The following is a 15,096-nucleotide window of genomic DNA, read 5'->3' as shown; positions in this document are numbered from 1 at the left end:
TACAGGGTTGAGCCACCATACCCGGTCCCAGACACTATTTTGTTAAAAGGTTAACGTTTACTCTGGATAGCAGGACACAGGTGTTTGATACGTTACTCTTTCTATTTTTCCGCATTTTAAAATATTTCATAATTTTTTTTTTTTTTTTTTTTTTGAGGCGGAGTCTCGCTCTGTCGCCCGGACTGGAGTGCAGTGGCCGGATCTCAGCTCACTGCAAGCTCCGCCTCCCGGGTTTACGCCATTCTCCTGCCTCAGCCTCCCGAGTAGCTGGGACTACAGGCGCCCGCCACCTCGCCCGGCTAGTTTTTGTATTTTTAGTAGAGACGGGGTTTCACCGTGTTAGCCAGGATGGTCTCGATCTCCTGACCTCGTGATCCGCCCGTCTCGGCCTCCCAAAGTGCTGGGATTAATATTTCATAATTTTTAAAGATAGCAATACCTGGACTTGATCTCAGGACTTTCCATACAGCTAAATTAATCAAGGCTGTGTGGTATTGGCGGATGGACAGATACAAAGATGACTGGAATGGAAAGAAAATTGCAGAAACAGCCACACAAACCAATCCAGGTGATTTCTCCTTTTTTTTTTTTTTTTTTTTTGAGACAGAGTCTCGCTCTGTCACCCAGGCTGGAGTGCAGTGGCACAATCTCAGTTGACTGCAGTCTCCGCCTCCCAGGCTCAAGCAATCCTCTTGCCTCAGCCTCCCCAGTAGCTGCAACTACAGACGTGTGTCACTACGCCCAGCTAATTTTTATATTTTTAGTAGAGACGGAGTTTCACTGTGTTGCCCAGGTTGGTCTCGAACTCCTGGCTTTAGGTGCCTTGGTCTCTCGAAGTGCTGGGATTACAGGCCTGAGCCACTGCGCCGGGCCCATCCAGATGATTTCTGACAGAGGCACAGAAGCAACTCCGTGGAAGATCCACAAATGGTGCCGGACAATGAGCTTCATGTAAACGTCAGCCACATACAGTAATTCATCAAAATAAACACGGACATAAATGCACAACTGTGAAGGTTTAAAACTTTCAGAAAAACAAAAGAGACAAATCTTTAAGATAAAGAGCTAAGAATCCTTAGCTGTGACAAGGCGTGATTCATAAAAGGAAAAAACAACGAATCAGACTTCACAGTGAAAAACTTTGGATCTGCAAAAGACCCAGTTTTGTTTTTTAATTAACTGGTCTGAGTCTGCGTCCAAAAAGACCCTGTTTAGGGGATGAAGAGACAAGCTGCAGACTAGGAAAAGATACTTGAAAACCCCGTGTCTACGAAGGACTTGTATCTACAATAAAGAACCCTCAAAACTTGGTCAAAAAAACATAATTAGGAAGTGCGCAAAAGACATGAACAGACATTTCACCACTGAAGATATGCAGATGGCAAAGAAGCACTCCCAAGCTATTGGGAAAATGCAAATCAAAACCACAAGGTGGTATCACTACACATGTATCACAATGATCACAATAATAATGATGACACCAAATGCTGGCGAATATAAAGAGAAACTCACTGTTACGGACTGAACTGTGTGCCCCCAAAATGCGTCTGCGGAAGCCCCAGATGACCCTACGTGGAGACGGGCCTGAAGTAATTAAGGATAAATAAGGTCCTATGAGTGGGGCCCTAATCCAATAGGACTGCCATCCTTGTAAGATGAAGACACACCAGAGATGTCAGCATCCCCTCAGCAAAAAGGCAGCGTTGGCCGTGTGCGGTGGCTCATGCCTGTAATCCCGGCACTTTCGGAGGCTGACGTGGGCGGATCACTTGAGGTCAGGAGTTTGAGACCAACCTGGGCAACATGGTGAAACCCTGTCTCTACTAAAAACACAAAAATCAGCAGGGCATGGTGGCAGGCGCCCGCAATCCCAGCTGCTCAGGAGGCTGAGGCAGAGAACTGCTTGAACCTGGGAGGCGGAGCTTGCAGTGAGCCGAGATCGCGCCACTGCACTCCAGCCTGGGTGACAGAGCGAGACTCCGTCTCAAAGAAAAAAAAAAAAAAAAGGCCGGGCGCGGTGGCTCAAGCCTGTAATCCCAGCACTTTGGGAGGCCGAGACAGGCGGATCACGAGGTCAGGAGATTGAGACCATCCTGGCTAATACCGGTGAAACCCTGTCTCTACTTAAAAATACAAAAAAAAAAAAAAAAACTAGCCGGGCGACGAGGCGGGCGCCTGTAGTCCCAGCTACTTGGGAGGCTGAGGCAGGAGAATGGCGTAAACCCGGGAGGCGGAGCTTGCAGTGAGCTGAGATCCGGCCACTGCACTCCAGCCTGGGTGGCAGAGCAAGACTCCGTCTCAAAAAAAAAAAAAAAAGGCAGCATCTGCAAACCAGCAAGAGAGGCCTCTCCAGGAATCAGCACTGACAGCATCTTGCTCTTGGCCTTCGAGCCTCCAGAACTGCAAGACTGAATTTCTACTGCTCCCCAACTCAGTCTGGAGTATTTTGTTACGGCAGTCTAACCAGGCTGATACGCTCCTACATTGCTGGTGGGAATGTATGGCCACTCAAGAAACAATCTGGCAGTTTTCTAACAAACTAAACACATAATTACCACATGTGAACCAGCAACTGCACTCTTAGACATTTATCCCAGAAGTGAAACCGTATATTCACACAAAAACCCATATGCGAGTGTCACAGCAGCTTTATTTGTAATAGCCAAAACCGGAAACAGCCAGATGTCCTTCCACGGGTGGCTGGCTGGGCAAGCGGCGCATTCACACAGAGGAGTCTCGCCACAGGAAACGAGCTACTGACACACACAACCGCCTGAAGAATTCTGCACTTCCCCTTACACAGCATCCTTCGGATGACAAAATCACAGACAGAGCAAAGACTAGGGGTTTCCAGGGGCTAAGGAAATGGCGAGGCTGTGAGAGGTGGCACGAGGGCTCCCTGCGGGGACGGAGCCTTCCACAGCTTCACCTGCACCAGGGTCGGCATCCCGACCGACACCAATGGGGAAACCGGGCAAGGGTCTGAAATATAAAAGATCTCCATCTTTTCTCACAGCTGCGTGGGAACCTGACAATGAACTCAAAACAATACAGTTTATTGTAAAATAACAGTAATGTATAAAACATTAAAGAAGGGCATGCCAGGCACCTCCAAGACCCTGTCGTACACCCTTTACTGCACATACTCTGCCAATTAAGAAACAGGCACAGGCCAGGCACAGTGGCCCACACCTGCAATCCCAGCTCTTTGGGAGGCTGAGGTGGGAGAATCACTCGAGCCCAGGAGTTCTGAGAACAGCCTACAGGCAGCCTAACAAGACTCCATCTCTACCAGAAATAAATTAAAAATTAGCCAGGCGTGGTGGTGAGTGCCTGTGGTCCCAGCTACCTGGGAGGCTGAGGTGGGAGGACTGCTTGAGCCCAGGAGTTCAAGACTGCAGTGAGCCATGATCGTGCCACTGCACTCCAGCCTGGGCAACAGAGCAAGACCTCATCTCAAGCGCAGGGAGTGGAGGGGTGGGAAGTGGAGGCACAAAGACATCAAATGCTCAGGCCAGGCCAGATCTCAAGGCCCAGGTTCCCTGAGGCAGCCTGGCCTGAGACAGCAGAGTGACCACAGCTAAGGCTTGCCTTCTGTTTCTCACATAAATTATATAAATATGTAAACATAAGACCTGTATCCAAAATAAGCAGAGACTCTCCCAACTCCTGTCCAATAAAGAACAGACAAAAAGGTCAGGCGCGGTGGCTCATGCTAGCAATCCCAGCATTCTGGGAGGCCAAGGCAGGAGTTTGAGACCAGCCTGACCAACATAGTGAAACCCCATCTCTACTACAATACACAAAATTAGATGGGCCTGGTGGTGCACGCCTGTAATCCCAACTAGCTGGGAGGCTGAGGCAGGAGAATTGCTTGAACCTGGGAGGTGGAGCTTGCAGTGAGCCAAGACGGTGCCACTGCACTCCAGCCTGGGCAAGACTCCATCTCAAAAAAGAAAAAAACCATTGCTGAACATCATTATCACCAGGGAAATTCCAATGAAATCACAATGAGATCGACACCACTGCACACCCGCAAGAATGGATGCAATCAAAATGAAAGACCACAAGAAACACTGGTGAGCAAGTGGAGAGCCAGGAACTCTCCAGTGTGGCTGGTGGAAATGCAAAATGGTGTAGCTGCTGTGGAAAGAGATTTGGTTGTTTCATGTGATGTTCAACCTAAATCCAATCTCTAAGTCGGCAATCCTACTCCTTGGTATTTTTTACCCAAGACAAAGGAAAACACACGTGCACAAAAAGACTTGGGAAAAAATGTTCTCAGCGACTTTATTCATAACAGCGGATATGATTTGGATCTTTATTTGTAACAGTGGATACGGTTTGGATCTGTGTCCAAATCTCATGTTCACTTGTGACCCCCAATGTTGGAGGAGAGGCGTGGTGGTAGGTGACTGGATCATGGGGACAGAGTTCCACCGGGGGGTTGCTCTCAGGATAGTGAGTGCTCTCCTGTGAGATCTGGTTAGACACTGGGGAGGGAGTCCTCCCCCGACACACCCTGTGGGGCTGCCTCAGGATAGTGAGATCTGATTGGGTCATGAGGACGGAGTTGGGGGCGGGGGGCTACCCGCAGGATAGTGAGATCCGATTGGGTCAAGAGGATGGAGTTGGGGCGGGGGCTGCCCTCAGGATAGTGAGATCTGATTGGATCATGAGGGTGGTGTTCACCCCCCCCCCACCCCGGGGGCTGCTCTCAGGATAGTGGGTGCTCTCCTGTGAGATCTGGTTGCCTGAAAGTGTGGCACCTCCCCCTCACTCTCTTCCCTGCCCCCCCTTTTGCCTTCCACCAGGACTGAGAGTCTCCTGAGGCCTCCCCAGCCATGCTTCCGGTACAGCCTGAGGAACAGTGAGCCAATTACACCTCTTTTCCTCACAAATCACCCAATCTCAGGTGTTTATGCAGTGTGAGAACAGACTATCACAACAGCCCAAAATGGAAACAACCCAAACATCTATCAACAAGTGAGTGGATTTAAAGGCTGTGGTACATCCACACACACTGAATCCAACTCAGCAATAAAGGGAACACACTTCTGATACAAACATCACAAGGAAACTTCAGAACTACGAACGTCAAGAAAAGCAGCCAGCCAGAAAAGTGCACAGGGTAGGATTCGACATTCACAACGGTCATGACAGCAAAACCAGTCATGGTGAGCCGAAGCCAGGAGCAAGGGCTCACCTGGCCAGGGGAGGGAAGGATGACTGGAACGGGGCACAAGGGGTTTCTGGAGTAACTTGACTGTCCTCCAATGCAACAGGTGTTTTAGCTACACAGGTAAAAGCACTTGTCAAAGCACTTAAATTTAACATATTTTAGTGTTATGTCCATAATAATTTAAATTTCTTTAACTAAAAAAAAAAAACAGGCCGGCGCAGTGGCTCCTGTCTGCAATCCCAGCACTTTGGGGGGGCCGAGGCAGACAGATCACCTGAGGTCAGGAGTTCGAGGCCAGCCTGGCCAATATGGCGAAACCCTGTCTCTATTAAAAATACAAAAATTAGCCTGGTGTAGTGGCACGCGCCTGTAATCCCAGCTACTTGGGAGGTTAAGACACGAGAATCTCTTGAACCTAGGAGGAGGAGGTTGCTGTGAGCTGAGATCACACCACCGCACTCCAGCCTGGGCAACAGAGTAAGACTCCATCTCAAAAAAATAAAAATAAAAAAATAACAGGCACAGGATATGAATGTGCAAAGCCAGAAGGGGAGGTTGAGCAGCAAATAAGCGTTATCAAACTCACTACTCAGAAAGGCACAAATCAAAGCTTGATACTTTCTAATCCCATCAAAATTCTCAAATAAAACAAACCCCCAGGGGACACTCCGAGGACTCGGGACACTAGAGTCTGCCGCCCCCGAGCAGCCTGCAGGCCCCATGAGCAGAGCTGGGCAACCTTCCCCCACACAGCCCATCAGCATCCATGCAAGGGGCTAAGGACACCTCTCACCAGGATGGGTGTAGGATGCACGGGGCACGCTGGGGACAGTACTGAGTGCCGGGGGACAGTGAGGTCAGCACAGGACCACTACAGGCAGATCTGAGTATCTTTTTCAATCAACTCGGCTGCTTTTAAGAAAGACACTTTTCTAACACAAAATACTACACACCAACACTTTCAATACACACATAATTCACCACACTACAGAATGAATCTGTGTCCCCTCCAAAATTCCTGTGTGAAATCCTAATACCCAAGGTGATGGTGTTAGGAGGTGGGGCCTCCTTGGGGGTGATCAGGCCATGAAGGTGGAGCCCTCAGGACTGGGATATTACTGCCCTAATAAAGGAAGCCCCAGAGAGCACTCCCTCACCGCTTTCGCCCTGTGAGGACACAGCAAGAAGGTGCTGGACCCTCACCAGACACCAGATCTGCTTGCGCCTAGACTTCCAGCCTGCAGAGCCGTGAGGAAAACGTCTGTGGTTCCCAGGACCCCAGCGTATGATATTGTTACAGGAGCACGGATGGACTGGGACACAGGGATGCGCACCCACGCAGACACAACCACGAGTGATTCACCAGGAGTCCACGGAGTGCAGCAGGAGGAATGGGGAGCGGCCCAGCCCAACCATCACCTCTCCCAGTGGCGAGCCTACCCCAGGGGGTCCTCCCCGACAGTGACCTCCCTGAACAGCTAACTCACCCCAGGGGGTCCTCCCTGACAGTGACCTCCCCAAAGGGCGAATTCACCCCAGGGGTCCCCCCCGACAGTGACCTCCCTGAACGGCTAACTCACCCCAGGGGTCCCCCCCCACAGTGACCTCCCCGAACGGCTAATTCAGCCGAGGGAGTCCTCCCATACAGTGATGTCCCTGCATGTCAACAGACAGAAACCACAGAAGTAACAGGCTTGCTCCTGCCACGGGTTAGGCGGGCCGCAGCCGAGCACGAAGCAGTGTTGGCCTGTCACGCTCTGCTCCAGCCGCCTCTGCTACCTTAGCTGCTCAGACATCTCCTCCAGGGCACAATGCACAGACCCACGGGGGGCAGGGAGGGCCCTAAGGACACCTCCCTCGGGCTCCAAGCCCCCACTCCACAACTCCACCTCTGGCAAGTGACTAATCTCCACAAACGTCACTTTTCTCTTCTGCGAGATGGGAGTAATTATAGTACCCACTTTCCAGGGCTACTGTAAGGACCCCATTGTTGGGAATAAGCCCCCCAAAATCTGGCCATAAACTAGCCCCAAAACTGGCCATAAACAAAATCTCTGCAGCACTGTGACATGTTCATGATGGACATAATGCCCACGCTGGAAGGTTGTGGGTTTACCAGAATGAGGGCAAGGAACACTTGGCCTGCCCAGGGCGGAAAACTGCTTAAAGGCGTTCTTAAGCCACAAACAATAGCAAGAGCGATCTGTGTCTTAAGGACATGCTCCCGCTGGAGCTCACTAGCCCAACCTATTCCTTTAATTCAGTCCATCCCTTCATTTCCCATAAGGGATACTTTTAGTTAATTTAACATCTATAGAAACAACGCTAATGACTGGCTTGCTGTTAATAAAGACGTGGGTAAATCTCTGTGCGGGGCTCTCAGCTCTGAAGGCTGTGAGACCCCTGATTTCCCACTTCACACCTCTGTATTTCTGTGTGTGTGTCTTTAATTCCTCTAGGGCCGCTGGGTTAGGGTCTCCCCAACAGAGCTGGTCTCCACACACACAATCCACATAAAGCACTATGGACTGAGCTCGGCAAATACTAACAGCCCCTAAATGTTGCCATGGTGGTTCTGACCATTACTATTTCACACTGGGAACTAGTCAAAGTGGACAAAGGTTGATGATCAAGCCATCAACCTGGAAGTGAAGGGGGTATGAGGAGAGCCACGAGAGGGCAGCTACTCTGTGATGAGGAGGGCCATGAGAGGGCAGCCACTCCATGATGAGGAGGGCCATGAGAGGGCAGCTACTCACGTGGCAGAATATGAGCCTCACAGGCCTGATGACCTAGAACCAACTACCCAAGCTCCAGAGACCCTGGTTACCTGCGCTCCACACTGTCCCACAGCCGTCCCTGCTTACCTGCGCTCTGTACTGCCCCGCACCCCTCCCTGGTTACCTGCGCTCTGCACCCTCCTGCAACCTCTGCACCCTCCCCCAACCGTCCCTGGTCACCTGCGCTCAGCACCGCCCTGCACCCCTCCCTGGTTACCTGCGCTCTGCACCGCCCAGCAACTGTCCCTGGTTACCTGCACTCTGCACTGCCCCACACGCCTCCCTGGGTGAGTGCAGCCCCCGCACTTCAGGCTCTGGGTCCAGCATAGGTACAAAGAAGCAAGGATGACAGAACCTTGGTGGCCAAGAGAACAGCACAGAGCTTCAGAGGCTGATGCCCTCAGTCCCAAGTCCTATGTGGGAAGAGGGTGTGCTACAAGGCTGGCTCGCCACAGCAACCTAAGGGTCTACTTTTTTTTTTTTTTTGAAATAGAGTCTCGCTCTGTCGCCCAGGCTTGGAGTCCAATGGTGCAATCTCAGCTCACTGCAGCCTCCGCCTCCCGGGTTCAAGTGATTCTCCTGCCTCAGCCTCTTGAGTAGCAGGACTACAGGAACACGCCACCATGCCCAGCTAATTTTTCTATTTTTAGTAGATATGGGGTTTTGGAATGTTGGCCAGGCTGGTTTCGAACTCCTGACCTCAGGTGATCTGCCCACCTCTGCCGCCAAAGTGCTGAGATTACAGGCATGAGCCATTGTGCCCGGCCGGGTCTATCTACTTTTAAGATCTAAGACTGGACACATTAGCTCACGCCTGTCATACCAGCACTTTGGGAGGCCAAGGCCGGAGGATCACGTGGGCCCAGGAGTTCAAGGCCGCAGTGAGTCGTGATCGTTCCACTGCACTCAGCCTGGGCAACACAGCCAGACTCTTTCCAATAAAAGAAAATGATCTCAAGTGTACCCTGCAGAGGACACGCAGGGCCAGCATGTGGCCTCCCTGCCACTGAGCCCACCTGGGAGGGTTTCTGAAACTTGTGGCCAAGAGTCTTGTCTGTACCACACAATTCTGCAACTGTCAGTACTAAACATTCCCATGGCCCTCACCCAGTCCAGAATTCTACGTAAGTGAAGGGAGGAAGCCTCCAAAAGCCATGTCAAAGAGGAAGAAGGCTGGGGGTGCGAGTAGGCTGTGCCCTCCCCATTCCTTAGGCCAGAGCTTGACCCCCAAGGCTCCTGAGCGGTCCCAGCCACTCAGCTAATACTGAGCATGGCACACAAAGGCTGCTGGCTGGCAGAAATTACATGCAGCACCCAACCAAACGCACGAGGTGAGTTACGCTTAAACTACACGACAACTGTGCAGCATCGTTTTCATTTTCTGCCCCAATTTACCTCACTAGCAGTAACACCGAGTTCAAGTCAGCCACACAGGGAAGGTGGATTTCCCTGCAGTCAGGGCACGGCAGGCTCCATTTCAAAAGCAACGGCACGCAGAACCCAAAACAAAGAACACACAGCATACACCTGCCCTGGGCATCTCTGACACGGTTGGTGCTCCTGATAATCTGCCTTTTAAAAAAGTGAAGACTAGCCAGGTGGGAAACGGCACACGCCTGTAATTCCAGCTACTCGGGAGGCCGAGGCAGGAAGATCCAGAGCCCAGTTCAAATCTATCCTGAGTAACAGCAAGACCTCGTCTCTTAAAGAAAAAAAAAAGGAAGATGACAGAACAAATTTGAAGAAATTAGAAAGCTATCTGGTTCCACAGTTCTACCTAAAAACCCATTTACACCACAAGTCCAAATTCCTAAAAGTTAAGAAAACCGTTTTTTCCTAACTCACTTGACAGCAAATCCTAGTCTATCATAACCTCATTTGGGATAAAACCTGACATGAACTGATATGGAGCTAATCGCAGACTTTATCCCACAGTGAGAATATTTAGTCATTTAATTACAGAAACATTAATGTATTCAATTACAGAATACTTTCCCAAGTTCTCTGGGAGTATCCCATGATATACAGGTTATATGCTGCAATGATCATTCTGAAACCTGAAAAATTCTGGAATCATAAACATCTGTACTCAAGGGTTCAGATTACGGGCCATCGCCATGTTCACACAAGACAGCCTGAACTCCCATAGCCTATGTTCTAAGGTTGCTGTCCAGACAAAACTTATTTAAGTATGTTTATACAAAATACTTAATTCAGCTTTCACACCCTGTTTCAGTTCAAAGAGACTTCAAAGAACTTAGGAGGCTGCAGGCCACCTATTAAGCTCACAAGGAGGAAATCTACAACTCCTAATTGCATTGGTTATTTTTATCTCCTGACTCGCCTAGATAGCAAAGGGAAACAAGTTCCTTTGCACAACCTCAGCGGCCGCCCACATTTCCTTGTTCTTCTTCCTGGGTGCTAAGTGACCCACAGGCTTCTTTCTTTACACAAATCTTCCTCTCGGGGCCCCAGTGAGGGTGCAATCTCCATCTCTCAAACCCTGATGCGTGCCATCTTCTGCTTGACTCCTTCCCAGAGGTCACACTGTGTGTACCACCCCAAGGATCCCACTGCCAAGGATCTGTCCCTATGCTGCCTCTGTCTCTCCGCCGCTTGAGCACCGGTCTGAGGTTCCAGAAACCAAGTCCTGTCCACTATGAATTTCTTAAAGAATGAAAATAACCACCTAGTATTTTCAGAATAAATGAGCTAATCTGAGAGAAATCTGTTTCTAACAGATGTGAAAGAGTATCACACTTCAGCCTCCACCTCTGAAAGAAGAGCTTGGAGCTTTCTGACCAAATTGTACCCAAAATCTGTTTGGTTTTGACCACAACGGAGACCAAGTGTGTGATAACGCTGCAGTCAAAATGTCTCCGCAGACCTTCTGTGATAATCAGAAGTCTGGGATAGTTTCCTGTCTGGTCACATGGCAGGCACCTGGACAGGCTAACCCTCCAGCCCTGAGAGGTACCACGGAGCTGGTGAGGGTGAGGGCTTTTGTGTCACTTCACTCCCTTGCCCTGTGCCAATACAGAATAGAGTCACGCTTCCGCACCGAAGTCAACCATGTTTAGCCAACAAACTTTACAGCCAGTGAAACGTGACACACCTCCAGGCACCACTGGACAACAAATGGAAGGAAAATCCACAAGAGAGAAGGGGACTCACTGACACTGGTGATCGATTCCGTGTGAACGGAGAGGACGTTCAGGCAGCTAGAAATGGCACGCAGAGACAAAACTGACTCAAGACTGACTCAAGAGGACTTAAGCCGAGTGATTGTCCACTCTGGAAGTTCTGTATAGGTCGCAACTACTGGCTCTGTTTCCTGTACTACACACAGAATCACACGAGTAGATGTTCACCGGGAAGAGAAACACTGAGGCATTAACAAGAGGAATGGGGATCACTAGACAGAGCCCTGTCTACCCTCAGCCAACCCCCCCACCCCGCAGGCTACGACCGCAACTACCTGCAACACGTGTGCATCCACCTACTGTCAAGTTCCCTGGACTGTAGAAGAATCAGCCCTAACCTCCAAAGTCCAGTCCTGTCCCTGCCTGCTCAATAATCCTAGAAGTCCGGCAAAAGGCCAAGGCTTAAACCCACCTCCTGCACCGCTCACCTCCTGACTCCAGCTGTCGGACTTCTAGCACCCTCCCTTAGCCTCCACTGTAGGCCTCCACCCAAGCTCCCTGCCTGCCACCATCCCCCACCTCACCCTAACATCTTCCCCCACCCACCCTGGGGGGTTCCCCAAGCCCCAGGCCTTGCTCCAACTTGACCCTACTCCCATCACAAGAAAGTACCCCGGCCCCAGCCTCGCCCTCCGCAATCACCGCCCTCAGGCACTGACCTACGGAGCCCCCACTGTGACCCTCGCCTGGCCCTGACCCACGCCCTCGGCAGAGATCCTCCCCTGGCCGACCCTGACCCACAACCCACGCTGGGACCCCTAACCCACGCCCTTCCACTCCAAGCTGACGCTGCCCCCAGCGTCCCGGAGACAACACTCCCCGGCCGCACCCGCGCTGTCGATCCGGGGCCTCACCTTCGGCCAGGACCCGCCGCACCCGCAGCCGCAGCTCGCCCAGTTCCACCGTCTGCCCCACGAAATCACTCTGGTCGCGGCCGGAAGCACCGCCCAGGGAGCCTGGACCCGCCAAGAAGTCGAGCGCCGACTGCAGCAGCGACATGGCGGTGGCTGCGCCGCACTCCGCGGCAGCCGGAGTGGTCGGGCTCGGGCTCCCGCTCACTAGCCGTCCGGGTCAGCTCAGCAACCGCCGGCCCCGAGCTGCACCATCTTCCGCCCCGACGCCGTGACGTACTCACGCGTGAGGACGCGTCGCGTCAGGCGGCGTCGGGGCCCAGCCTTGTCCCCTCCGCCGCGGCCTCACTTCCTGGCTGCGCGCTCAGGCGCGGAGGTCTGACGGAGACAGCGCGTGCGCGGCGTCGCCGAGCTTGTGATGAACTTCCGGTTATCAAGCTCCCGGCCGGGCTGACTCCAGCGGAGGCGCGCGGAGCGGTCGCCGCGGCGATTCCCGCCCAGGTAGTTCAGCGCCCCAGCCCAACTCCCGGTACCGTTCCCCACATGGTCTGTTTTCTGGGAGGCTCCTTCTCAGATGTCTTCGATTTAAGCGCTTCGCCATCCTCTGGGTGGAGTCAGCCTCCCGTTTGCTGTTAGCGCTGCGTTTGCGAATGGGTTCGCGAATTTTTCTCTCAGTTGGCTAAGGAGCAAGGAGTTAGCGTGCTTTAAGCTATCAATAAATACTTGGTTTTTGTCTCATGGAGGTCGGAGTTTCCTGTGACGCTTAGCGACTAAGCTTGGCAGCCCCCTCCCAGCAGCCAGGCAGGCAGGTTGGCAAGGGAAACGCTGCTGCTCTGCCTTGTCTTCCGAGCAGAGGGTTAGGGTCTGGGCTGGGGCAGTGACCAATAGTGGGAGCTGTGGGCTAGAAAACCTTCGTCCTGGGCAACCACAACACTGCAGAGACTGCTGTGACCCTCAAGGTTCGTTCGCACCCTGACATTTTCCAAGGCAAAAGCAAGTCCTCATGAACCACTTGGAAGGGTTCATAATGCCCAACCATTTGGAGGTGAAAAGGTGACTTTCCTTCTAGGATAATGAGGAAACGGCTCACCGACAGTGCATTTTTAGTTTTTGGCCCACACAGTATTTGGGGGTTGGGAGTGGGTAGCAGGAGGTGAATTAGTTGCTGTCATTTAAAGACTGATGCCAGGCGCTGTGGCTCACGCCTGTAATCCCAGTACTTTGGGAGGCCGAGGCGGGCGGATCACCTGAGGTCAGGAGTTTCAGACCAGCCTGGTCAACATGGTGAAACCCCGTCTCTACTAAAAATACAAAAATTAGCTGAGCGTGGTGGCGGGTTCCTGTAATCCCAGCTACTCGGGAGACTGAGGCAGGAGAATCGCTTGAACCCAGGAGGCGGGCGCCACTGCACTCCAGCCTGAGACTCCGCCTCAAAAAATCATCATCATCATCATCATCATCATCATCATCATCATTGAAAGGCCTGAACGTTAAAAACCTAGTTTTCCAGCTTCTGTGGAAAAATCAAACCTGTCAATATTGGACCCCAAATGATGTGTGTTACCAGTTACCTAGAGCGGTCCCTCCAGGTAAGACACAGTGGTTTGCCTGACCAGATTGGCTCATGTATGTTACCTGCCTGGTTCCTATAGTCATTTGAGGTTGCAACCCTTTCCATAGAGTTATTTGTTCTCAAAATCAAAAATGGATTCTAAAGCGCAAATCAGCCTTTTAGCCGTCCCAGAAGCTAACATCTGTTATCTTTATCATTAAAAGATAATAGACTCAGCTCATTGGAACACTTATCTATTTTATGGAATGAAGTGTTACATGTAGCCAAATGAGATCTTTAAAAATACATATAACAAAAATAGGCCGGGCGCGGTGTCTCAAGCCTGTAATCCCAGCACTTTGGGAGGCCGAGAAGGGCGGATCACGAGGTCAGGAGATCGAGACCATCCTGGCTAACACTGTGAAACCCCGTCTCCACTAAAAAATACAAAAAACTAGCCGGGTGAGGTGGCGGGCGCCTGTAGTCCCAGCTACTCAGGAGGCTGAGGCAGGAGAATGGCGTGAACCCGGGAGGCGGAGCTTGCAGTGAGCTGAGATCCGGCCACTGCACTCCAGCCCCAGCAACAGAGTGAGACTCCGTCTCAAAAAAAAAAAAAAAAAAAAAAAAAAAAAAAAACCCGTAGCAATAGCTTAGCTTATGCACTGATTCATTGCTTGCAACATCCTTTTCTGTAAGTGTTCATTGTAATGGTCCTAAAACATCTTTGTGAAGAATGCACAGTATAATTAACCCCCTTTATTTTGGGATGAGAAAATATGCTCAACAATGCCATTACTTGGCCAGGGTCAACAAGTGATACGGCTAAAATTTAATGCAAGTTCTGGCTTTTCCAGCCAGTGCATTTGTCTGGTGGACTGTGGAATAGAAGGATTGAGAGATTGGGAAAGAATCCCTGCTGGAGACAGACATCTGGGCATCCTCAGCATAGAGGTGGCAGTTGGCTCTAGGAGCTGAAGAGAGGACCAACAGAGATGGCATACTAGACATAAAGAGGTTAGAATCTTAAGAGAATAGACAGCTTGTGGAGAAAGGGCAGCCAGTGAAGGAGGAAGAAAACCAAGAGAGTGTTGTCACAGAGCCAAGGAACGAGGATGTGCAGGGCAGATAATGCAGCTAAGTGTCGAATGCCACTTAAAAGTCAAGTAGAAAAAGAAATGGAAGATACGTGTTGATTTATTCACAACGGATCACTGGTGATCTCACCAAGAATAGCTTCATTGGAGTAACAAGGTGGAAGCTACATATCACCGTAGTAGAGGAATGAAGAGATGATGAGGTAGAGGTGGCAAGTGGAGATAAGACGTTTGTCTGTGGAGGAGAATATGAACAACTTTAGGCCAACAAATTCAGCATCCTTAGCTCTAGAGAGCTAGAAGGATGATGTAGTATTGAGATGTTTTAAGAGGAGAGATTCTTGAGCAGCCTAAAGCTGATGGAAGGGAGAGAAGGTTTGCTGGTACAGAAAAAAGAGGAATAATAAGATAATTCTATCTTAATGAGATATCTT

General features: G+C 50.9%; 2 protein-coding genes across 5 annotated transcripts in view; one reads left to right on the top strand and one right to left on the bottom strand.

The window, feature by feature from the left end:
- GAK (cyclin G associated kinase) overlaps positions 1-12,362 on the bottom strand; it is an 83,477-nt gene extending 71,115 nt beyond the window's left edge. For all 3 annotated transcript variants that reach the window (XR_004054248.1, XM_010375324.2, XM_030920722.1), the window contains exon 1: positions 12,020-12,362. Coding sequence is in view for 2 of the 3 variants with exons in the window: in XM_010375324.2 (XP_010373626.2) it covers positions 12,020-12,164 (145 nt within the window). In the remaining variant the exon portion in view is untranslated. The remainder of the gene's footprint in view (positions 1-12,019) is intronic.
- Positions 12,363-12,383: 21 nt separating this feature from the next.
- Positions 12,384-15,096, top strand: part of TMEM175 (transmembrane protein 175) — a 34,368-nt gene continuing 31,655 nt past the window's right edge. The window contains exon 1 of one of the 2 annotated variants that reach the window (XM_030920743.1): positions 12,384-12,517. The gene's annotated coding sequence lies outside the window, so the exon portion shown is untranslated. Of the gene's footprint in view, positions 12,518-13,387; positions 13,606-15,096 lie in introns of those variants that run through there. The other variant, XM_030920748.1, reaches the window with a different exon arrangement.

The sequence above is a fragment of the Rhinopithecus roxellana genome, chromosome 2 (assembly GCF_007565055.1).
Source record: "Rhinopithecus roxellana isolate Shanxi Qingling chromosome 2, ASM756505v1, whole genome shotgun sequence".
NCBI classification, from domain to species: domain Eukaryota; kingdom Metazoa; phylum Chordata; class Mammalia; order Primates; family Cercopithecidae; genus Rhinopithecus; species Rhinopithecus roxellana.
Note: the sequence above shows the minus strand (reverse complement) of the source record. Positions and strands in the feature narration are given on the sequence as shown.